Genomic DNA, 24447 nt, shown 5'->3' with positions numbered 1-24447 from the left:
ACACCCCCCCCCCCCCCATGAAAGGTGACAGATGAGCTCAAACAAACTTAGAGTGGGCAATCATAATCAAGCCAAAGCAAAGCTCATTCAGTCAAGTTGATACATGGAATCATTAAGGGAAGATCTGAATTCAGGCGGGACAATTTCCCATCAGAGGAGAAAAGACTGAGGATGCAGGCACAGAAAATCATTCTTCAAAATAACTGATTATGGTTTTTTTTTTAAAATAGAAGCAATTTCAATTGCTTCACTTGTGAAGGAAATCAGTTGGGCTGCAAATCAGTTTATGAACTTGGGTGGTATGCAGGAGTTGAGCAGCTTGGTGAAGACCACTGGGTGGGCTGAGAGAATCAGAAAAATGATTGGTAAGCAGAGATGAGAGAAATCCGAGAGGGAGAAGGAGAGGTAGAGTGGGTGGTTGGGATAAGGATCAGCAAAAGGATATCATAAAAGTTAGTGCATGTGGTGTAAGGGAGAGGATTGTGGTCTTGAGAATACTCATAGTGAGGTAGGTGAAAATCTCACTGGAAGACAATTATTTTTATTCTCCCTCAGTGACTTAAACAATGTTGGACCCCTTGGTATGAAACAGGTATCAAGTCTTTGGTTATGTGTGACCAAAGTTTTAGAATAACAGAACACCAAGTTTTACATTATAGTCTGTGTGAGTATGTGAATAATGGGCTGAATCAATGGATGGTCAAATTAGGAAAAATGAAAAATGGAGTTTCAGTAACAGGCACCTTAAAACAACCATGAGGGAGGAGAGTAACAGCTGTTCCTACCCTTCAGTGAAAGAACAGCTGATAGAGTTATCTTTGAGACTGTCCTTGGATTCATTACATTCCTGATGTCAAGGTAAATTCATCATAATACTGATCATGAAATACCATGAGTAGATTGCTGCTATTAACTACAGTATTATATTTTCCCTTCTCGCCATTTTAATTCTCTGTTACTTCTTGCATCAGGTTTATGCTGAAAGCATTAAAAAACTTTATGACAAACAAATCAAGGAATTTTTTGATCTACTAAAGTTTAAACTGACTGGAATAAAGGATGGCATGAAATTCAGTTAAGTATGCTTAATGTGTCAACAAGATTAGAGAAGATAGGCTTGATATCATGTGATAAATCCCACAAAAACCATGTGACATTGATTTACTATGCTGAGTCTGTTGCATGAAATGCATTTGTGATCATTGCAGTATGTCATTTCACCTGCCCTTTAAAGTCATTGGTTTTAAATGATAAATTTAATTAAATGTGCTTTGTTATAACGTCAACCATTCACAAGATAAATGTAAACATTTAAATGACACCTTACAGACAGAACTGCCATTTTGTTTTACTCATGCAATCCTAAATGAAATCAGTAGTCCCACATTTTGAAAGTTGAATTTATTTTGCATAACTTATTTTCAAAAGACAAAATGTTAATGATGACCTAGTTCTGGATATTATTGCTAATGTAAATAAGCAAATAGAAACTATTTTTAAAAAACTTCTTAAATCTATTTTATTCTTTAATCTCAATTCATGGAAATCAATGTTTAGCCTATGCAATATTCCCTGTAAATGAACTCTTTTAGTCTTAAAATGAAAAATTCATCCTGGGCTCCATCCTGAGCTTTGGTTCCTAGAGAAAAATGTAGTACTCTAGATGGAATATAACAAGCTTTATACGGTTGAAAGTAAACATGAGTTTACAAGTCTGTGATAGTTCATCAAATGCAATTCATAAGTTCATTCCATTGTACTGCAACTATTCTTGCTAGTTACTTAATCAAAGATCTCTGATTAATCCGATGCAATTTTCTTTCACAATCTGTGCTAGCAATCCTTTATTAATCCTTGTGCTATGGTGTCAATACAATAAATAAACACTTTCACCTTCTTAAATGTGCAAGGTGCAGAATGAAGAGAAAGGATAGACTACCAACCTTGTATGGCAATAATCCATTGAGCAATATGTAATCAAGCATACAAAAAAAATCACAAATGAGTTTACCTGACATTCATATTTCTAGGAGCAATGTAACAGGAGAATTCCTTCTCTCCAAAGCCTTGTAATTGCCATGGAGTGGTACCAAAAAGAAAGCAAAAGGAAACCATCCCAAAGAAAGGAAATGAGGGATGATTGTTATCTGAAATGCTCATATTTATGAGATGTTGATTATGTCCAAGTCAAGACAAGCCGTTTCTTTTTGAAACTGAGTGCATGTTCTAGGAAAATTGTTTATTCTGGGAAAATCTCCTACCATGCATCCATTGTACTTGTGTACATAACAATAAACATCTTGCATAAACTTCATGACTAACAGCACTGGTCTATTCCAGTCATTGTGTATGTAATCTAACTTTTTTTATATTGTCTGGACAGCCCTATGTTTTAAAGTATGTTGATCCCATCCTAAAACTAGCCTGAAGACAAATTGTTTGCAATCTGTTGAACTTTTTAAAGATTTAACACTCTACTAATGATTCCACCCTTGGCAAATACAGAAGGCAGAACTTGTCAGTTGCATATTAAGTGATTAGTTAACTTCAGTTTAAATTCATAGCAGAAATAAAATGGTGCAGTACAATAATCTTTAAATTTTATAGTGCATTAATGAGATAACTTTTTTTATTGTTTACACTTCCTTAAATCATCTTGGGATCTGTTCTACAATGTAACAAATGCATTTTTTTGTTGTGATATGACTTTTAGGGATTCAGGAAAGTTTTGAAAGGCTGACTGCTTCCACATCCAATCTTCAAAAAACATTTTTCAGAAATTCATTATATGAACATTTAGAATCAGAAACTGACTTAACAGATTGTGGAATCCTGGACAAGGTACAGCAACTTTCCTTGCTCTTGTATAGATAATTCATTTTAATAATGCTGTGTTTAAATTACCTTCCGAGTGGGTTCAGTATATGAAGATTGATCTTATTTTATAAATTGTTTGTGTATTCATAAATATTTAAAAGCCATTGCCTAAAAATTCAACAACGTAATCCTGTATTCCTGTTCTTTATGTACTTCTCTATGTGCGTTTGGTTGTCCACATCATTTCACCATTATCACATTCTTACTGCATCATTTTCATATTTTGTTACCTTCTACCTTGCATCAGTTCTTGGCTTGTTTGTTTTTCTACCCACTCAAGTTTCCCAGACTTGTATTTGTTTTAAAAAATGTTCATCTGATGAAAAATTATCAATCTGAAATGTTAACTCTGTCATTCTGTGGTGTTCCTGATGGACTCTGTGTTTTCTTTCTTTCATCTATCTTTACTCCATACCAGGATATGACTTGCCATACTGTGTTAATAATCTGTATGTTTTCTTACTGAAGACCTTATTAAAAGTCGAGGGTACCAAACTGGCTAACTTTTATTTATCATCTAGGTCAGACATGAGTAACCCTTTACCATACGTGGGCCAGATGGTGTGTCAGTTGTTGAACAGTGGGCTGCAATGATGCTACCATAAATGAAATAAATAAATATATGAAAATAAATAAATTGAATGAATACAATGATGCATTTCAGGTCAGAGAAGGAATCTTCAAATCTGGAAATGCACCAAAAATCATGAAAATGGCACCATTTTTTTAAAAAAAGGAGAAAAATTCACCACAATGAACACAAAATAACCAAACCCAAAACAGAAAGCGATGAGAGGGGGAGAATGTCACACAGAGGATGAGCCTCACATAAAGAGAAGGGGCTCTTGCATAGAGAGGGGCATGTCACAGAGAAAGGATGAGTCACACACACACGGAGGAAGTGACAGTGAGAAAGGGATTTACACAGATGGGAGAGGGCGGTGGTCTTGTCAGAGGGCGGCAGGTGGATCCACATCAGGGGGTGGGGGAGTCTCCCACACACTGAGAACAGACAAGCGCAAAAGGGGGTGGGGAGGAGGCAGCTGCGCATGTGCCTCAGACCAGGGAGACAAAATAAATTTGGATGGTGGCCCTAGGTTGCCCACCCCTGGCCTAGGCAAATTTTAAATAACTCAAGCAGATATGTCAAATGTATGTTCTCATATGGTTTTCTCCCTTTTACTTTTAGCAGTGATTTGTCTAATCTCAATGTTTATTGATTCCTCAAAGGTGTGCTTTGATTCTCAGGATAAGCAGTCTATTAAAAACTGTTTTTTAACTCACTATGGGTTGAAGAGACCATTTGCATTCTGAATTTATGACATAATTTGTTCACAGTCCCTTTTCCATCCCTTATTGAGTGAATTCTCCTGATAAAGTAATCAGAGTTGATAGTTTAATAAGCCCCAAATGGTTTTTGATTTGTGTAAAATTCATCAGTCTCCTTTCACTCAATATTTGACTAGTCTGAGCGCCAATAGTTTGTTAAAAATAAAACAAAATGTGTTGGAAGTATTATTTTTATTACATTATATATTTTATTGCATATACTTCAAATTGAAACAATGTGTGTTTGATTTTTACTTCATCTTCAACGTAACTATTTTCTAGCATGCTTTATTCTTTTATTTACATTAGACTAGACCATCATTGTCAGGTAAATAGCTGCATGTGCATCTGTCCTCAGTATTAATGTACAATAAACTGACTGAATATTTGACTTCTTTTCTGGCTTGTGTCCAATTATCAAGGCAAAGGACGATCAGGACAGAGAATGGAGCATTTCTTCATTTTGTATGGAGGTATAGATTGATTTCAAACTCAATTTTATTGCATTAATAAATTTCTTGATTGCTTTCAAGATGGCCTGTGTACAGAATAATTTTCAATCAATGAAGGGCAGTTATATACTATTGCCAAAAGTAATTTCTAAGTATCTCTGGCATTTTATTTTCTTATTTTGGGCTTCCATCATCTTCAATACATGAGCACAATAAAATAGGAGCAGGATTAGCCCTTCTACCCTACCACATTATTTAACATGATCATAGTTCATCTCTGCTGGGTTTAACTTATTTTCTGTGCCAGCTCCCATAACCTCAAGTATATATTTGTCTAAACCTTAAATATATGTAATGGTTTGGCCTCCACTTCCCTCTGGGAATAGAGACATCTAAAGATCTACATCCTTTGAGAGAAGAATTTTCTGCACATCTTCATTTTGAATGATACACCCTATATTTTGTGGGTACGTATATTCTTTGGTCTGTGACTCTTAATAGTGAAAACATCTCAAAGTTTACCTGGTCAGACTCTCTTAAGATCTTAATTATTTGAATAAAGTCACCCCTCCTTTTTACTCAAATCTAAAGAATGCAGACCAATCTATCTAGTCAGTCTTGGCTGGAGTACCCTCTTTTCTCAGGACATATCCTTTGGAACTGCCTCCAGTGCTTTTGCATCTTTTTCGTAAGATAAGAGGACCAAAACAGCACAGTATTCTATGTGCGGCTGCAGCAAATCCCAATAACATACCCTCACTCTCTATCGTATTAATCCAAAGTTCTGGTCAATTTCCCTTGCCCATTATTTGTGAAATGGTAGGGAATAATGAGGATATGTGGCTTGTGTGTTTTATTACTGTCGTGGTTTTCTTTTGTTTAAAGATCATAGATCAGGTGCTAGCAGAATTGGAACCGGTATGCATGGCAGAGGAAGAATTTATCACCAGACTTTTTATATTGACAGAAGACACAGACAGTGAAACACCACAGGTTTTGTAGTAATTATCTGAATTATTTCAAAATCTTTGTATCTCAGGTGTTTTATAAATATTGGTTTCTTTAAATAGTAATTATTTTGAGCTTTGAAATAAAATGTTTATTTTCAAATTTGATAGCTTTAAATACTTTAAAATGCAAAATAATTTCTAATCATCAAGAATATCCATTAATAATGAATAATTGGCCTGTAGCTGCCTCCTGGTTGGTCATCTTCAAAGATTATGATTACCACTAATCTATAAACACTGCTCATTGGTGTTAAGATATTTAGTTCCCCCCTTTCAAAGCCAATGTGGTATGTTTTGAAGACACAAAACAAAAAGTAATCAAGTAACTTGGATACACAAAGTGAGAAAGTAATGTTGAATAGCTAGATGATTGTTTGGGCACGTGAGAGTGGCTAACTGGTAGCAGGACACATTTGAAAACTTATAAATTTGTTTTTTTTTGTCCCAGTTGATGGGAAGTAGAAGTGATCTTGTGGCTGCGATTAACCAAGATTCAACGGAGAGAGTACGGATTTTTCAGAGTTCTCCAGAGTATGTAACATATATAATTACACAATACGTCAGTTGGAATTATTATTTACCATGAACTAATATTTTTATTTTCATTTACACTTTTTTTGGCCATTCATTAGGTTAGTAAATGAATTGAGATCAAAGAATACTCAAGTGCTCACCTGCAGTAGTTATAATAATAAAGTTATCATTTTTTTTCAATGGATGAGCATTTTGTCAAATAAAGACTATCTGTTGTCAAGGCATGGTTTCGCTACTTCTTCAAATGCCATCTTCATGAATAGGCCTTTTTCTGCAGATATCTGCTCTTTGTCCCATTGTGAACGGAAACTAATCCAATCTCACTAATTCAAAAGATGATGGCTTTAAATTCAACAAATTCAAGCACCAAATCTAGGTTACAGGGTTCTTGTGCTTTTCGAGGTACTTTATTTTGAATGAAGTATTTTGAGCTGCATTTGTTATTGCAAGTTGCTGTTAAAGGTTCCTTGTCAATGTTTGAAAAAAACTGTAGTCAGTATGATTTGGCTGGAACTTATCCCTTGGTAAAAATCCACCAATCAGAATTTTTTTTTGTTCCTTTTGTTTTATTGCAGCTTGTTAGACTTTGCACATCTTCTTGCATTAAATTTCAAAAACTACGTAATTCGCTGTAAAACACGTAAAGATATCTAGGGCTTGTAAATAAGATCCCATAAATCAAGTCCAGGTACCTGATCAAAAATAAATCGCAACTCGTTGCTTATTAATTTCTGTGTTGTTTCAATATTACATTTGAAACCTGAGTAACTCACATAATTTACACCGTTCACCGAAGAATCTTCCATTGCATTAATTTGGTATTTTCTAATCTCTCACTGTGAAGTAATATCTTAAATGCAAAATATGTGTGCTACAGTTTTTACTACACTTTCTTCTAGGCAGGAAGATCCCAGCATAAGTAGTAAACGAAAAATGATGAATGAAATCTTCAGCACACTTGAACTTGATCTTCGAGGTTTTATAAACCTATGTGATAAGATCAATCCATCCAACACTTTGCATCTACTGGTAATTGTGAGCCAACATGCACTAACAGCTCAAGATTCTGATCCTCCATCTTTTATCAAATCCACATTTGGAAATAGTCTGGTGCATGTCAAACGCAACTTTGACAAATGTATAGTAAGTAATTGATATTTTCATCTGGAAAATATTCAACTGAAAGGGTAGATCTAATTAATGTTTTTCCATGTCTTGGTATGATGTATTTCAGTGGAGTTTTGTAATTTTGTTATGAATCCGTTTGCTGCCTTTTATGTCCTAGGAGCTTTGCAGCTGATGAAGTACACTTTTAATCACTTCTGTAATATAGGAAACACGGCAAGCTGTGAAAAATAGCAATAAGCTATTCAACAGATGTGATCTGTTTTTGAGATGTTGAATAAAGACTAAATATTATCCAGGTTACTCGAGATAGATCTCCACCTCATCAAAATAATGTTGATTTGATGATGTATCATAAAGGGTCTTGTTTTAGTATCCTGTCTGAACAACAGCAGTAGTTTGTCAGTGTCTCTGACGTTGCAGTACTCCTTCATTTCTAAAAGTCTGAGGAGGGTTGAAAATTGAGGAGGGTTTGTCCTTGTGATAAATATCTTGTCTCTGTGGGTGGCTTAAAGTCTTTTGCTTCTGAAGTATTTTCTCAAAAGCACCAGTTCTGTACAATATCACATTTACTTATAAAAGTGTTAAGCTTTCTACCAGTTCATTTTTTTATAAATGTGTGAAATTTGTAATTCATTCCAGTGATCCTCAAAACCACTGATTTAATTGCATCTAATTTAATACATGAATATACATATAAAAAAACTTTTCTTCAACAAATATTTGCCATTTGTTATCTTGAGCTTTAGAATGTATCTCAAACTAATTAACAGTGTACCTGCTGTGTAACTACCTTTCTGAAATTGGTAGTCAGTCGTGTGTGTTGTTTATATTGCCTTGCTGTGGTGGTAATTTGAGGTATGGAAAACCTGGGGAGAAAGTGTTGGTGCAACTTAAGGGGCAGAAAGAAGTGAAGAAGGGAGAGATCCAGAGAGATAGAGTACAAGAGGAGGAACTGACAAGCTTGTGAGAAGCAGAGAACAAGAGATGAAACATACAGGATGAATCATTTGAGCTGACCATTTGTCAGTTAAGTGGAGTGCTGATGGTACAACGTGGAGTGGAGAGGTACAAGGACTGCCTAAAGAAATCTCTTGGTGCCTGCCACATTGACCACCACGAGTGGGCTGATATCCCCTCAAACCGTGCATCTTGGCGCCTCACAGTTCGGCGGGCAGCAACCTCCTTTGAAGAAGACCGCAGAGCCCACCTCACTGACAAAAGACAAAGGAGGAAAAACCCAACACCCAACCCCAACCCACCAATTTTCCCTTGCAACCGCTCCAACCGTGTCTGCCTGTCCCGCATCAGACTTGTCAGTCACAAACGAGCCTGCAGCTGACGTGGACATTACCCCTCCATAAATCTTCGTCCGCGAAGCCAAGGCAAAGAAAGGAGTGCTGATGGAAGACCTTCAAGAGAATAAGTTCAGGACCGTAAGTAATGAAATAAAAAGAAGGGGAATTGTATTGGAGTGTTATGGAAAAGTGAAATAATGATTTGAATAAAACCATGGTGAACTAAAAAGTGAGAACAAATAGAAAGAATTGGTGGAAAGAGTAAATGGTGAAGGTGATCAGAGAGTGGGATGGATAAGATATTACCATAATATAGTTACAAATTGCAGGAGCTCGCTGGAAGTTTACAGCAAGCAGGACAAGGGGAAACTGGAAGGGCTGGGAGGTGAAAAATTGCTTTCATCTTTCCAAATGTTTTTTTTTTCCCTGTGGCCTCTAAAATTAAGAAAGAAAACCCAGTTATTGTTCTAAAGAAGGATCACTGACCGAAATTCTCCACTGACAGATGCTCTTTTGCATAAAATTGTTTCAGAAAGGGAAATGTAACATTGATATGAACCCCGCCTTTCAAATTTGAAGGAATGAACCATTAATATGAGCCAATAAAAATATTGTAGATGAAACCATGTCTCTTCTGAGATCTGCTCTGAGTAACAGTAGTCAATATCTCCTCACCTCACAGTGGCACTATAGAGGTTACACTTAGCCCAACACTAATCTTTTCTTCTCTATCATAGAACCCTAGTTTTATTTAGTTTAACAATTTGATATAATTTACCATTTGTGAATTACAATTCTGCTTTGCTTTTCATTTTCTCTTGATTTCCCTCTTACAAGTCTGAGTTTTACTGAGCTAAAATGTAACGGATATAATCATAATGCTGGGACGCAAGGAATCCTGCACAAAATATACAGTATCTCTCTCATCCACTCTTCATAACACTACTTTGACCACAGCACCGGATTTACTATTGTATCAATGCACTGCTGTTCCTATTTCGTGCATTAGAGCATAAAAATACCTGTATATGGCAAGAAATTAGATTGTGTGCTAAAGTTATCACCAACACTAAATCTCAAGTCATGTAAAAATGCAAAAAATTATGACATTCTAGTTTTAACAATGCATTGGCATGAATTACAAATTTTAATTGTTGGTAAAAGCAAACCTGTCATTTTATACTGACTGTTATTTCTGAGCTTCTGTAAGGCAATTTGAAAACCAGTGTTTTAATCGTACCTAATTGACTCATTATGTGCACAGTTTCATGACTCCAAACGAAATGGACCAATGACAATTTTTCTCAAGCAAAATATTTCAGTAATAATTGGGTTTAGAGCAGTGATTCTTAACTTTCCCTTCCCACTCCCATACCACCTTAAGCAATCTTTACTAATCACAGAGCACCGATGGCATAGGGATTACTTAAAGTGGTATGGGAGTGGGAAGAAAAAGGTTGAGAACCATGTTTTAAGGTCATGGCTTAATTTTTTTAAATTTTATTTAAATTTCCATACATGCATTAATATATAGATACAGAAAATATCCCTCATACATCTCAAATCAATAATACATAGTATTATATACCCCAACCCTTCCCACCCCATCTCCTAAATAATAATATAGCCCCAAAGAATGTAAAAAACAAAAAAAAGAAAAGAGAGAAAATGAAACCCACTAAAGTTTCAATACATTCAATCAAATTTTGCCTTTATAATATTAAACAAATATTAATTCCAAGGAGTTATTATAAGGCAGCACAAATGAGAATTCTCTCTTCCTTCTTTGAAGAGGGAGAGAAACCAGCATGGATTAAGATAGAGATGGATAAAATAGGGGAGATACTGTCTGAAGATTTTATATACAAATATATACAAATGGAATAAGACATTAATAATTGGAGATAGGGATACTCCATTGTTGAAACATTTGATTAATATATGAACAACATAAATGTTGAAATGGGAATGAGGAATAGAATGGAAGACTATCGCCTTCCCAAGATCATGTTCTATGGCGAGCTCTCCACTGGCCACCAAGACAGGTGCACCAAAGAAGAGGTACAAGGACTGCTTAAAGAAATCACTTGGTGCCTGCCACATTGACCACCGCCAGTGGGCTGATATCGCCTCCAACTATGCATCTTGGCACCTCACAGTTCGGCAGGCAGCAACCTCCTTTGAAGAAGACCGCAGAGCCCACCTCACTGACAAAAGACAAAGGAGGAAAAACCCAACACCCAACCCCAACCAACCAATTTTCCCTTGCAACCGCTGCAACCATGCCTGCCTGTCCCACATCGGACTTGTCAGTCACCAACGAGCCTGCAGCAGACGTGGACATACCCCTCCATAAATCTTTGTCTGCGAAGCCAAGCCAAAGAAGAAAAAAAAATGCCATTTATTCAAAATAGACTTATTCCCTTGTAGGGCGCTATCAGTTGCTCCAATAATCACAGAGAAAAAGGCTGAGGGGAACGATAGGCTTTATTATACAAGAGATTGCTGGCTCGGGTCAAGGCTAGGAAAAATGAGGAGAGGAAGAGGGGACTCGACCTTTATGGCCTGGGTCACATGGGAGGAATCTAGGAGAGGATGTCATCAGGAGGGCAGCCCAGCTTGTACATACAACCATATCATTACATGCCTTTACAATGAACAACCAACTTTTTAATACATGGTCTAGAAAAGGAATTAGGAGAATAGTGGATTGCTTTGAAGGGAGAAGTTTAATGTAATTTGATCAATTGAAAAGTAAATATCGGCTACAATACAGTTTTTTGTTATTTATCAAATAAAGGAATATTTGCAGGATAAATTAGGTCTGACAATGTTATTGCCTGAAAGGAGTGAAATAGAAAGTTTGGTTTGTAATAAATCTATGAAGAAGTTTATTTCAGTTGTGTATTTTCTTTGGCTTGGCTTCGCGGACGAAGATTTATGGAGGGGGTAAAAAGTCCATGTCAGCTGCAGGCTCGTTTGTGGCTGACAAGTCCGATGCGGGACAGGCAGACACGATTGTAGCGGTTGCAAGGGAAAATTGGTTGGTTGGAGTTGGGTGTTGGGTTTTTCCTCCTTTGCCTTTTGTCAGTGAGGTGGGCTCTGCGGTCTTCTTCAAAGGAGGTTGCTGCCCGCCAAACTGTGAGGCGCCAAGATGCACGGTTTGAGGCGTTATCAGCCCACTGGCGGTGGTCAATGTGGCAGGCACCAAGAGATTTCTTTAGGCAGTCCTTGTACCTTTTCTTGTTGTGTATACACTACAGCAAAAGGGAATATGAAAACAAGGAATTTATAGATCTAGACGAACATGGAAAACTGATTTTAATATTAGTATTGGGGAGAAAAATTATTGGAATTGTGTCATGTTAGATATAGATTGGTTCAATATAACTTTTTTCATCAATTATATCTTACCCACAGAAATTAAATAGACCAAAATCTAATTTATCAGATAAATGTTTTAGGTGTAATCAAGACATTTAGGTACTTTTTTACACTTCACTTGGTCATATCCAAAATTTAAACTTTTTTGGATGGAATTATGAGCATTTTTAGAATGGGTCACTAAAGTTAAATTTCTTCAAGGTCCATTGCTTTTCTTATTAGGTAATAGATATGGCTTAATTATTGAACATACTAATAACACAGTATACAAAATGTACTGTACATATGAACATTATTGTTAATGGAAAATCCAGTGGGAAATGGCATAAGTGTCCCTGAATCTATTTGGGCATTAGTCCAATTTTTTCAAAAAACAGTTTTTTCATCAGGTATGCATACATGCTCTGTGCTTTTGCAACTGAAGCAAATGTAAGCAAATAGATTCCATCTGATGCAATTGGAACCAAGTCATCACAGATGACTTTGCTCTAAAGAAGAGCTGATCTCTTTCAATAAAAAAATTACAGTAATGGTTACCATTTATCCTGTTGATAATCAGTCAGATAGGCAAGTGATGTATGAAACTGTGATGTCAAAACTCCATGTAACATAAGCTTCTATCACGATTGTGATATATGCCCAAACACAAATCTTTTGTATAATTTCAATCAATTTCGGGGGTGGGGGGGAGGTGATCACCCCAATTTGCTGCCAAAAGAAATTAGGACATTTGTCAACAGAAATTGATTAAAAGTGCCTCTAGTTACACCCCCTCCAGCACTCCTCCCCCACCCCCATCTACTTCTAAAACAAAGAATTATCATTAAAAATGTGCACCTAAACTGGTTAGGTGAACCATTTTAATGGGTTTATGGCAATTTTAAAATCTCATTATGCAACATATAACATTTCTAAAATATGTACAGTTTTGGCAGATGTGTATTATGTCGAAGGTGGCAAACAGGTTAAGAAACCAGTTGAAATTGCATAAAGGATTTTTAAGTAGAGGAACCCAGGAAGTCATAGTAAACCTTTATCAGACATTGGCTTGGTTATATCTGGCGAATCATGTTGAATTCTGGAAACTGCATTGAAGAACTATGAGAAGGCTTTGGTGATGTGCTGTATTGATTCCTGCAATGTGGGAACTTTGTGATTGACTGAAATTATTCTTGTGGAAAAGAGTTGTGGGGAGATCTGATGAAATCAAAAAGACTTCACATAAATTGACTATATTAAAAAAAAGTGTTCTCATCAGTAGAATAGTCAAAAGCCAAAGGGGAAATTAAGGAAATTAGTGATTAAAATTTGAAATTCACTGCTGAATAGAATAGAGGCAGGTTGAGTTGTAATTTGAAAGAGCAGTAGATAAGTACTTAAATGAGAAAATAAAGATTGGAAGGCTATGGGGAGAGGAAGATATGGAGCAGGTAAAGTTGAATGGCCTTCTGTGCTGGAACTATTTTGTCATTTAGACAAATAAAAAGATTAATGTTGTACATTGCAGCAATGTGTTCTTGTGATGAATGTACATGGTTCAGAAAATAACAATTTTTGAGAAGGCTTCATTTTACTTTAAGTCAGCAATTTTTCTGAACACTTGAACAATTGCCCCACTTTATCGATTTTTATTTCAATTCAGTCAGGTTTGTGCAAGCAAATTGAAGAAGCTAAGGTCCCAAAGAAGTCCAAGATTGGTATTCTGCCATTTGTCATTGGATTTGAGGAGTTTTTAACTGTTGCTGAAGCCATCTTCAAGAATGCTGAGCGAAGAGGCGATTTGGATAAAGCTTATAATAAAGTCATTACAGCAGTCTTCACCAGTAGTAAGTAAATATTTCCCATTAAGAAGCATTTGGGCAGAAACAGTTAAACTTCAGTTCTTTAGTGGTGCATTCCCACATAGGGGCAGCAAGGTTGGCATAGCAGTTAGTGCAACTCCTTTAGGGTGCCAACGATGGGGACTGGGGTTCGAATCCCATGCTATCTGTAAGGAGTTTGTACATTCTCCACGTCTGAATGGGTTTTCCCTGGGGGCTCCGGTTTCCTCCCACTGTTTGAAATGTACTGGGGGGTTGCAGGTTAATTAGGTGTAAATTGGGTGCCATGGACATGTGGGCCAACATGGCCTGTATGTCTAATTTAAAATAAGGCCCTCATAATATATTGAGTGCAAGATCACCCAATCCATTATTTTGAACAAATCTAAAAACAGTTAGTGTGGATCAAATGGAGTTTATGGAGGGACAAGGAGTAAAATGAGAGTGCACTCCTGTATATTAGCTGTGCAGAAGCCTAAAGAACTGATTCCCAAAATTGAATATAGTTTTTTTATCTTTATTGTGATAACTTGCTGAAATTATGACTTCAAATTGAATTGATACTTTAAAAAGCTAGGTAGGTATGACAAGTTATCAGTTTGAAATTGTGACCAAGGAGGAATGTTAGGAAAATCCATTTGCAGAGAAAGGAGTGAAAGACCAAAAGAGAGCGATTGAGATATTGGATAAATATGATGTCAGAGGGGACAGTGGAATTCATTTTGGATTGCTGGCTGGATTCCTGATTTTATGACCACTCGCCAACATTTAAGATTTCTTGTACACAAAAAGCACAAATACACATTAGAAGTAATTTACAATCACTGAGTAATCTGCCAACCAGGAGCACGTTACTATGTAGAAAAAACCCAGAGGAGAGGAAGAACATACAAATTCCAGACAGACAGCACCAGAGATCAGGGTCAAACTCAGATTGGTAGAGCTGGGAATCAAGCAAACTCATTCCACCTCTTCAATGTTATGGCTATCTAATATCAGGCCAAATTCCTTGTATGTAAGTTTACAGTATATTTTTTTTTGTTGAAATACAAAACATTTTTAAATCTTTAATTTACAAATATCAAAACTATTAATTTTTGCACTTATCTGTTAAAAGCAAAGATTCTGCATTAGAATAAGATTGTTTCTTGGAATTCAGTATGTGGAATCCTTCAGTTATTCTTTTTTAAACAATCCTATCATTTGAATCTGACCTTTTGTCATATAATAGCTTAAAAGTCTTTTGGAGATTACCAGGATTTTACTTCAAGCGGTAACCTTAATCTTTTTTTTGTATTTCAAGTTAAAAACATTGCCTTAATGAATTTGAAGATTCCTCCAGATGTTGTCATAATGGAGAATTTTCACCAAATCTACTGCTTCCTCTCAGAAGTGAAGATCAATAATCTTGAAGAAAGAAAAAATGAAGCCTACCAACAATACTCAGAACACCTTAATTTCTATGTTACTAAATATCTGGGACAACCACTGGAAAAACTAAATGTTTGTACCTTATGTAATTTTATTAGGCATTAGTGAAAACATCATGAATGTTTGCTGTTTTAATTCCTTTAGTGGTCATATATAATGCGATCAAAGTTCAAAGGCTGATCTCTGGGTTGCAAATGTTAATTGCAGGCCACAGTTAACCTCTTCTGTAAATTATTGGGTTATTGAAAAGATACTTTGCCTTACAAGTACAGAGCAACAGTGAATTGAATTCTTTCCAGATATTTCAGAAATATACTTAATCAGGCAATTGTTATTGGGGTTCCACTCAAGCTAGTTAGTGATAGGGCAAAACTAGAATGAGGATAAATGTGGATGTGTTCTCTGAGTGAATATGCCCAGATGATTCTGCAATCATTTTCAAATTTTACAAGGCATCAGATATTCTGCCAAGTAGAATTCCTGTTGCCTTCAGCACCTTCTTCATGGTTGCCTACCATGAGACAAGGGCCATTTATAATATCTTCATTGGCACATGGCAGGTATATGTATCATACAGATCTGCAAATGAGATAACATCTAGAAAAAAAACATGTTATAATTATACTTCAAAATATGAAGTCAAGTATAATGTAAAAAATTATCTTCCGCATTCACACTTGGAACAGAGATTAGTATTTCTGTAAAACAAGACCTTGATGTGGTCAATAAAGTTTCTGTTCTTGGAAAACATGCAAGCTTTATTAAAATATGGAAGCTATTGTTGAAAGTATATGTCGAGGACAATGCAGTTTGTTAGGACCTACTAAAGTAATGGAACAGCAATAAGTCCATGAGCCTATTAGTGTAGTCAGTCAATCTCAATTCTATTTGCACATTGTTTGTTCATATCCCATGTTCCCCCTTCTGAAAATATTAGTCTTGTAACCAATAATCAATGTCTGATAGAATTTGATTCTGTTTGGTTACATCATGTGACAAAACTGACTGACTGCTTCCTAGGTAAATTCAGTTCACTACAGGATAGGATAAGTGGTGGTCTCGGTTGGAAGAAAATGTAATTAATTATTTGGAAAATGCCATTTTTTTAAAAAGTTAAATTTGATCATCATTAAATCAACCAAAAAAACTTGACTGTAATATTTGTTGAATTCTTTGATATGTTTCATTGTCACATTTTTTGATAATTCAGAGCTCCATGCATTGATCATATACTTGATATTTTAAATTTACAGCTCTTCTTTGATGGAGTCAAGGCTCGTATTGCACAGGGAGTCAAAGAGGATGAAATATGTTATCAACTAATATTTAGCAAACAAGAATTAAGGAAAGTAATTGAAAAATATCAAGGTAAAGAGGTGAAGAAGGCTCTGGAAACCCTCTACAAAAAAGTTCTAAAGCATCTGAGTGAAGAAGGAAACCTGCTACAGGTAAATAGGTACTAAAGGGGAAATAAAAACTGATCAGTAGCTGTGACTTGCATAATTGTGACTTTCAGAAATGCTATTAAAGCTAAACCTTAGTTCCTCACATTGAATTCATGCTTGTTGAGCTGTTGCATTATTCAAGATGTAATTGATGTATTGTGATCAACCAAAGTAAATAGAGCTGAGTCAGCATGATGAATGGGGATGAAAGTGTGACAAAATCCAATCTTAAAAGACTATTCAGTCTTAAAGTTATTTTGTGTGCATAAGAGGTCATTATTTATAGTGTTTGTAACCATATGCTCTGAAATAGAAGTGCATGTATGAATTCTAAAATGTGATTGTATTGATAACTTTTGGAAATCAATGCTCTGGTAAATGTAGCATATGAAAATGGGCCTCTTTTAATCAGAAAACTATCTTAATGTGGAATGAGAGATGCCATCTGTCTAGATAGATGTGATGCATAACGTACCCGCAATCTCACAGGTGGATTGAGTTCAATCAGCAAATACAGTGGTGAATTCAGTACTTATTGCTAAATTTACACTTGTGACAAATCAAATTAAGGGACCCACAAGAAATTTAAAATCAAAGAATATAGGTACCTTTTTCTATATATTTGTTTCTTGCTGAAAACTTGTAACCACATTTTTATAGGACAAGTGAATGAATATCTTACACAAAATGGAATACAAGTGTGAGGTACACACCAGAAATTACACAAATGTTGTGCTAGAGCATGAGAAAGTACATCTTGGCATTGAATACAACTTAAATTATTTATGGGAAGTAAACTAATGATAGATAAAATGTTATTTTACAAATCCATCCCTATTTGCAATACATGCTAAAGTAGAACTTCTGTGAAAGTGAGGTCAAGGAAAATTGATCTGCACATAATGTACACAACATTGAACATAAAAATTTTCAAGTCCCAAGCTTCCTGCTGATTAACCTCTTAAATTGAGCAATTTAGCTTACTTCAAACAAAGAAGCCAATGTACTATGTTTGCTTTCAAGGGCCAGGTAGTGGACAACATAAATAGCAGCCAGTCGATCATTTTGTTGTCAGAGGTGGGTTTCAAGAGTGAAGATCACATGGCAAAAATCAAAAGCCAAATGTTAGGCTTCCCCAGAAGGTCTCAACCGGGATGTTCTCAGGGCTTGTTTCATTCATAAACTCCCTGAGTTTGAAACAGAATAATAAGTTGGAGCAGATTTTCTTCCATTTAAGGCCTGACCTTACATTTAAGGCTCAGACCTGTTGAAAAGTATATTCACACTCAAGTATTGCAACGGCAATATCAGTCATGTAATCTACATCACTATTGTTTGCATATGAGTAGCACATGCACTAAGTACTGCAATATGTAGCATGGTCTGTTACTCAGAGGTATCAGTCTCTTCTGATTGATTTTCAGTTCTATAAACATCATTTCATACACAAAATCTTTTTTGCCAACATTATGCTCTTCAGTTTAGTTTCCTAATGATCTGTCCAAACAAATTGCAGTGGCATAATACAATGGACACCAGAAATTATAAAAATACATTAAAAGTTAAAAAGTAATATTTTAAAAATATCACTACACTGCTCTGGGTTTTAAGGTGAAAAGAGGGAAGATGCTCGACCAAACAGCATGACTATCACAGCGGCAACGATACTCAAATATTTACAAGTTCAAACTTTATGTTTTGTTACCAATTCTTTCAATCACTCATTTATTCTGTATTTAATTTGGTTTAAGTAGCCTGTTTTATTTACACCAGAAGATAAACCTGTGGAAATTCAAATATGTAAAAAGGGAATGAAGGATGTTAACACTGTGATCAAGTTTCTGCTTCAGGAGCTTTTATAAATCTAGAAGTAAATTGCATCTGATTTTACACAAATTTGCAGAAGTGCTACACAACATAATTCACAAACTCTCCAGTTTTGTGGGCTTTGTCTGATGCTTTTTAAATTGGAAAAAAATTGGCAAAATCTTTTTTTAAAATGCCTCAATTTTTGTGCTGGTTTTGTCAATTTAAGATACATTACACAAATGTTGTGCTAGAGCATGAGAAAATACATATATCAACATAACAGAACACAAAAGCAGGTACTTATTTTTTTATACTTTTTACTTTTTCACGATACAGAATCAATGATGTTTAAGAGTAGTAGCAAAGTGACCCCTTTTGTACCCAGTCAGTGGAACCTGCTGATAACTTGCTTATTGCAGTATCTCTAAAGGAATCAGAATAATGAAACTTCTCATTTATTTCATAGGTGGTATGGGGAACAATGCAAGGAGAATTTGTTCATCAGTACAAGCAGTTTGAAGAAATGATTGCTCGATGTTATCCTGGCTCTGGCATAACCATGAACTTTAGTATAGAGGATATTCTACAGTATTTTTTGGATATAACAAAGTCAAACTGACAGCATAGAGTATGTATGAAAAAAGGTCCTTTGGCCCACCTTATCCTTGTCAACCAAGGTGTCCATCTGAGCTAGTCCCATTTGTCTCAATTCAGTCTATAACTAACCCTTTCCTTGCACTTATCTAAATGTCTTTCAAACATTGCAATTGCACCTGTTTCTACTACTTTCGCTGATAGCTCCTTCCACATACCCACCACTCTCTATGGGGGTGGGGGTGGGGGTGGGGAGGGTGCTCTTCGGATCCCTTTTAAATCTTTTCTCTCTCACCTTCTTGATGTAGACTTGCCTTCCCTGAGAAAATGACTATGACTTTATTGTACCATTGCCATTCATTTTATGTTACTCTACAAGTCTCTCCACAGCTTCTTGTGCTCCATGGAGAAAAACCCCAGAGTACCTTAAACCATCCAGTCCCTGTACTATTCTTGTAACATTTTTCCTACTGCAAACTGATTACAGCTGGATGACCAGAACTGCACACATTACATTTTTTTATTCGTTCAATATAGTAAACTAATAAATATTTAAACATCTTCTCAAAGATATATTTCTTCAGTTTTCAGAAGTGTTATTTTCGCTAGCCTCAGCCTATTTGGGGAGCGTTATAGGTTTGCCCAAACTTGGTTAATATTTTACAATTCTAAATCAGAATACCAGCCTATTTTAAATATTTTAACATTTTTCTAAAATATGGCCCTTGCAAACCTAAAAAGTTTCACAATTTGTAAGAACAACATGACTTTTAACGTACACTGCTCTTTTAGAATTTTACTCGAGACAAACATCAGTGTTAAAGGCTTAAGTAGAATGTGGTTGAAATGTGTTCTCCACCATTCCAGAAACCAACACAACTCAACAGTTCCAGGTTTTTGTTGTTTCTGGGAATTTCCCTGATGGTGCATTATGGAGTTCCACCACTAATTTGAACCTTCGTGTCAGTGGAATAGGCCAGGGGTGTGGAAATAGGGTGATGGTCTTTGTAAGGACTTCTGACATTTGAGCATAAAATCAAAGATCAAGGGAGACTACAATCTTCTGGCTTCGATTCTAAACAACATAGCCGAACAGTGTTAAACTATGTTTCCTGAAAATTATGCTTTCTCAAAATTAACAGCAAATCCCTTGGGCAGACTCAAAATGTTCCACAAAATTAACCAATCTGCATCTCATATTTCCAGCTATGATGATATTGCAGTGATTTAGTCAGTCTTTCAAACTGGTTTGTGGGATTCTCCAAGAAAGGCTCACAAAAATGTACTTCTCTCGCAGCAGCTTAGGTAAATCTTGCCTTGTGCTTGCCATGGAAGTCCAGAATCTGCACTAATTTTCAAATTAGATTTTTTTCCCTTTCATGGCATTGTGATATATGACAAATTGCATTATTAAATCACTACCTTGTTATTGTTGGCATTGTTTCAGGTAAAAAGGTGATTTGGACTCCTAGCAACTAGTGCAGAAAAGTTTAAGATAATGTATTTCTGCTATTGCCTGCAGATGGTGCCACCTTCATAAGGTTGAACCATTTCTACATTTGTGGGTTTTCAATTGTCAGGAATTTGTTTTGTTGAATTCTCCAGTTACTGGTTCTCTTGAAAAGTTTGAAAACACCTTTATGTTGTGCAACAGATGTTAATCAAAGGTTTTTTCATTAAAATAAATGTTAGATTAACTTTATTGTGCTAATTTGTGCAAAATCTGAAAATTATTTTATCAGCAACTTCCTTCATTCTAGAATAAAATCTGTCCTCTAGATGAGATGCCATGGATAAATATATTATCCAAAGTGACCAATAGCTTAATTGAAGAAGTGAATTTTTCCAAAGAATAGTTTCAGCGAGTTTTGGACCATTGGCCCAAGGCAGCAGAAGATGCATAAACCAACAAGTGTGCAAAGGGTAGGTGCTTTTGTCCAAGATGCCAGACTGAGAAGAACGGAGAATGTGTAGTCAGAAAGAACTTGAAATCTAAGAAAAAAAAGCATATATTCATCAATATTGGCAAGTGAATGAGCAGGACTTTATGTGGAGTAATATATTTGCAGCAAACTTTGATAAACAGTAATCAGATGGAAGGTGAGAAGTCATTTACAAAAGCACTGGAATAGTTGAAGTATATGAAAAAAATTGTATAAGTAATTGAACTTTAGACATCAACTTAAATAAAAACTGAAGTACTAGAAAATACTTAGAAAATTAAATTTAATGTAAATTATCTGAAATTTATCCTTTTACTTTGCACCCAAATCCCAAAAGTATGCTTGTAAGCTTATTGACTAACAGATCACAGCTGAATGTACATAGGTTTCAAAAGAATCAAAGGGGAATTGGGTGTTTGAAAGAATAATTTACAAGGCTGCAGGAAAATAAAGGGACTAATGAGATTGCTCCATTGGGAACTGACATGGGTCTGATTAACCATATGTAAGGTACAGTGAGTGTTTGTACTCCAGGCAGTCTGACGATTGACTACAAATGAAGCAGTAACTCTTCCACTGGGGTTTGTTTTCCCAATACATTTGCAGATTACACTTCCCTTTTAAGGGAACAGTGACCAGACAAGTTATGTGAAAATTATTTGCATTCAGTAAAATTTCAACTGGTTACATTGGCATTTGCCTCATATCATTACTAGGCACTATAGTCTAGGGTAAAAATTGCATGTTCCTCCCAAAATATGTGTGTGATATTATCAATTTACTGGAATGTCCACATGTAAATAGATGTTTCACATCCAAGAAAATAAGTTTTAAAATTATAGAAGACGTTTTAAGTTTCACCGCAGCTTCTGTGATAAAAATCAAAGAGCAGGACTTTTTTTAATGAATGCATTTGCATGACGTAGGTTACTGTGAAGTATTTTGCAAAAAATGAAACAATTTTGAAAACAAGTCACTCCTGTTGTGACTATGTCTTTGAACTTGGGCTGCTGATCCTCCATTCAAATATTTTCCCCTGTTGGCAACAGAGAAAAAGATTGATGCTGTCTCTTTTTGAGTTAGATTGAGCAAAAACAGAAAGCTTTCTGTTCAATGCAATGTGTTCGTAACCAAAGGAATCTTAATCAAAATATCACTATTCTGAAACACAGGTCTCCTTAGGAAAAGCGTGCTCCCACTAGGGCACCAGGTGGTTCACCTGGTGACCTTGCGCATATACATCTATACATATATATATATCCCCCCACCCGCTTATTCTGGCCTATTTGCACAGAGGCAAGACCTAGCTGGAATATATTAGACTATTAAAACTAGCATTTTACCTGCACTCTGCTTTGTATGATTTGATGCTAGTCGCCATCAGTAAGGATAATAAAATAATGAATTATCACTGGATAATGAGTTTAGTGGGAGCTTTGAATACAACCCTCCAAGTGAGATAGGAGCAGGAATCTGACTCCATTCAGGCTGCTTTGTATTGTTTTTCTTTCCCTGAACCCAACACCAGGGCAATTGTTGATCAAAGGGCCTGCATAATCAGTGACGCCGCTTTTTGCCACAGTGTCACCAACCTGTGAGCTCAGACTACATGTCTGGTCAACAGGTTTTGTAGGTTAAATCTTCCATGTTCAGCTTGGCGGGCCTTCCCCTGATTCCCACCTCACGGTTCTGAGCAGCTGCTTGGATTATGTATAGCCAAACAGAATTAGTTTAATTTGGCATCATGGCTGACATAGACATTATGGGCAGAAGGGCCTGTTCCTTTGCTGTACCATTCAATGCTTTCTGTGCCATGTTCTATGGGAAGGAAGGGAAGACTAGTTAACAGTGCGTTTTCCAATGACACAAACAACATTGGAGTCATAAATGGTAAAGTAGGTTGTGACAGGATAGAGACATAGATCAATTGGAAAATGTGGAGCAGTGGCAGGCGGAAATTTGTCCAGACAAGTGTGATGCAATGCATTTTGGGGCATCAAGTGCAATAAGAGCATGTAGAATGGCAGGAACCTCAGCATTCTTGATAGAAGAATACTGGGGAAATATACACTCTGATGACCTAACCAATCTAAGATTACCATCATTTAGTAAATGTTATAAAGGATCTCTCAGACTCCACCATTCCAATGAGGATAAACCCATCCTTTCTCATCTCTTCATAAGTAAAGCCAAATCTTCTGCACTCTTTCTAATGCTACCCGTTCCTTCCTGCAGAGTAGTGACCAGAACTATACACAAGGCTCTTAATGTGGCCTGACCAATGTTTTGCACAGCTGCAACATGGCATTGCAACTCTTATGCTCGATGCTCTGCTCCACGAAAGCAAGCATGCCTCTTCACTAGCCCTTCCGCGGCAATGACATACTTCTGAAATTAACAAAAGAGCATAATAACTTCAGAGCTTTGTTACAAGAGAGCTCTGTTCAAAAGAGTACATTTTTGACGTTATTATCAAGGCAACAGTTGCAAATGTGTTAATATCAGGATAAGTATTTATTTAATATTTCCACATTATAATCATTAAATGCTTTGCATGTTTTACAGTTGATTACTATCTTTCGCCATGAAGATTCAGGAAGGCAAGTAATAAATATAAAGTGTCTAAAATTGTTGGGATATGATATCTTGCAAATTTGAGGATAGCCCAATGATTAGTGGAGTTCAGTTTCATTCTGATTTCCATGTTTCAGTCATAATTTCACATTATATCCAGTACCGTCCCTGGGTATTCTTAGAATTCCAAATCCTCTATCTCTTTAGACCAAACAGAAGCCATGTCTGCTACCACTAGCCCAAAACGTTGGTTATGTATCTTTATCTTTGCTCTATAAAGTACACCAGGAGTAGAACGCTTCCACCAGCGTTGTCTCCGCTCCATCCTCAACATCCATTGGAGCGCTTACACCCCTAACGTCGAAGTACTCGAGATGGCAGAGGTCGACAGCATCGAGTCCACGCTGCTGAAGATCCAGCTGCGCTGGATGGGTCACGTCTCCAGAATGGAGGACCATCGCCTTCCCAAGAACGTGTTATCTGGCGAGCTCTCCACTGGCCACCGTGACAGAGGTGCACCAAAGAAAAGGTACAAGGACTGCCTAAAGAAATCTCTTGGTGCCTGCCACATTGACCACCGCCAGTGGGCTGATCTCGCCTCAAACCGTGCATCTTGGCGCCTCACAGTTTGGCGGGCAGCAACCTCCTTTGAAGAAGACCGTAGAGCCCACCTCACTGACAAAAGGCAAAGGAGGAAAAACCCAACACCCAACCCCAACCAACCAATTTTCCCCTGCAACCGCTGCAATCGTGTCTGCCTGTCCCGCATCGGACTTGTCAGCCACAAATGAGCCTGCAGCTGACGTGGACTTTTTACCCCCT

The 24447-nt window shown here is 36.5% G+C and overlaps 1 protein-coding gene across 2 annotated transcripts in view; it reads left to right on the top strand.

The window, feature by feature from the left end:
* LOC138740503 (exocyst complex component 1-like) overlaps window positions 1–20805 on the top strand; it is a 51527-nt gene extending 30722 nt beyond the window's left edge. For both annotated transcript variants that reach the window (XM_069893243.1, XM_069893244.1), the window contains 10 exons: window positions 972–1074; window positions 2714–2841; window positions 4629–4679; window positions 5544–5651; window positions 6117–6199; window positions 7102–7345; window positions 13652–13835; window positions 15133–15332; window positions 16514–16708; window positions 18981–20805. In XM_069893243.1, coding sequence (XP_069749344.1) covers window positions 972–1074; window positions 2714–2841; window positions 4629–4679; window positions 5544–5651; window positions 6117–6199; window positions 7102–7345; window positions 13652–13835; window positions 15133–15332; window positions 16514–16708; window positions 18981–19133 — 1449 coding nt within the window. In that variant the 3' untranslated portion in view covers window positions 19134–20805. The remainder of the gene's footprint in view (window positions 1–971; window positions 1075–2713; window positions 2842–4628; window positions 4680–5543; window positions 5652–6116; window positions 6200–7101; window positions 7346–13651; window positions 13836–15132; window positions 15333–16513; window positions 16709–18980) is intronic.
* The last annotated feature ends 3642 nt before the right edge of the window (window positions 20806–24447 follow it).

This window comes from Narcine bancroftii, chromosome 8 (genome assembly GCF_036971445.1).
Source record: "Narcine bancroftii isolate sNarBan1 chromosome 8, sNarBan1.hap1, whole genome shotgun sequence".
Taxonomy (NCBI): domain Eukaryota; kingdom Metazoa; phylum Chordata; class Chondrichthyes; order Torpediniformes; family Narcinidae; genus Narcine; species Narcine bancroftii.
This window is presented reverse-complemented; position numbering and strand designations above follow the sequence as displayed.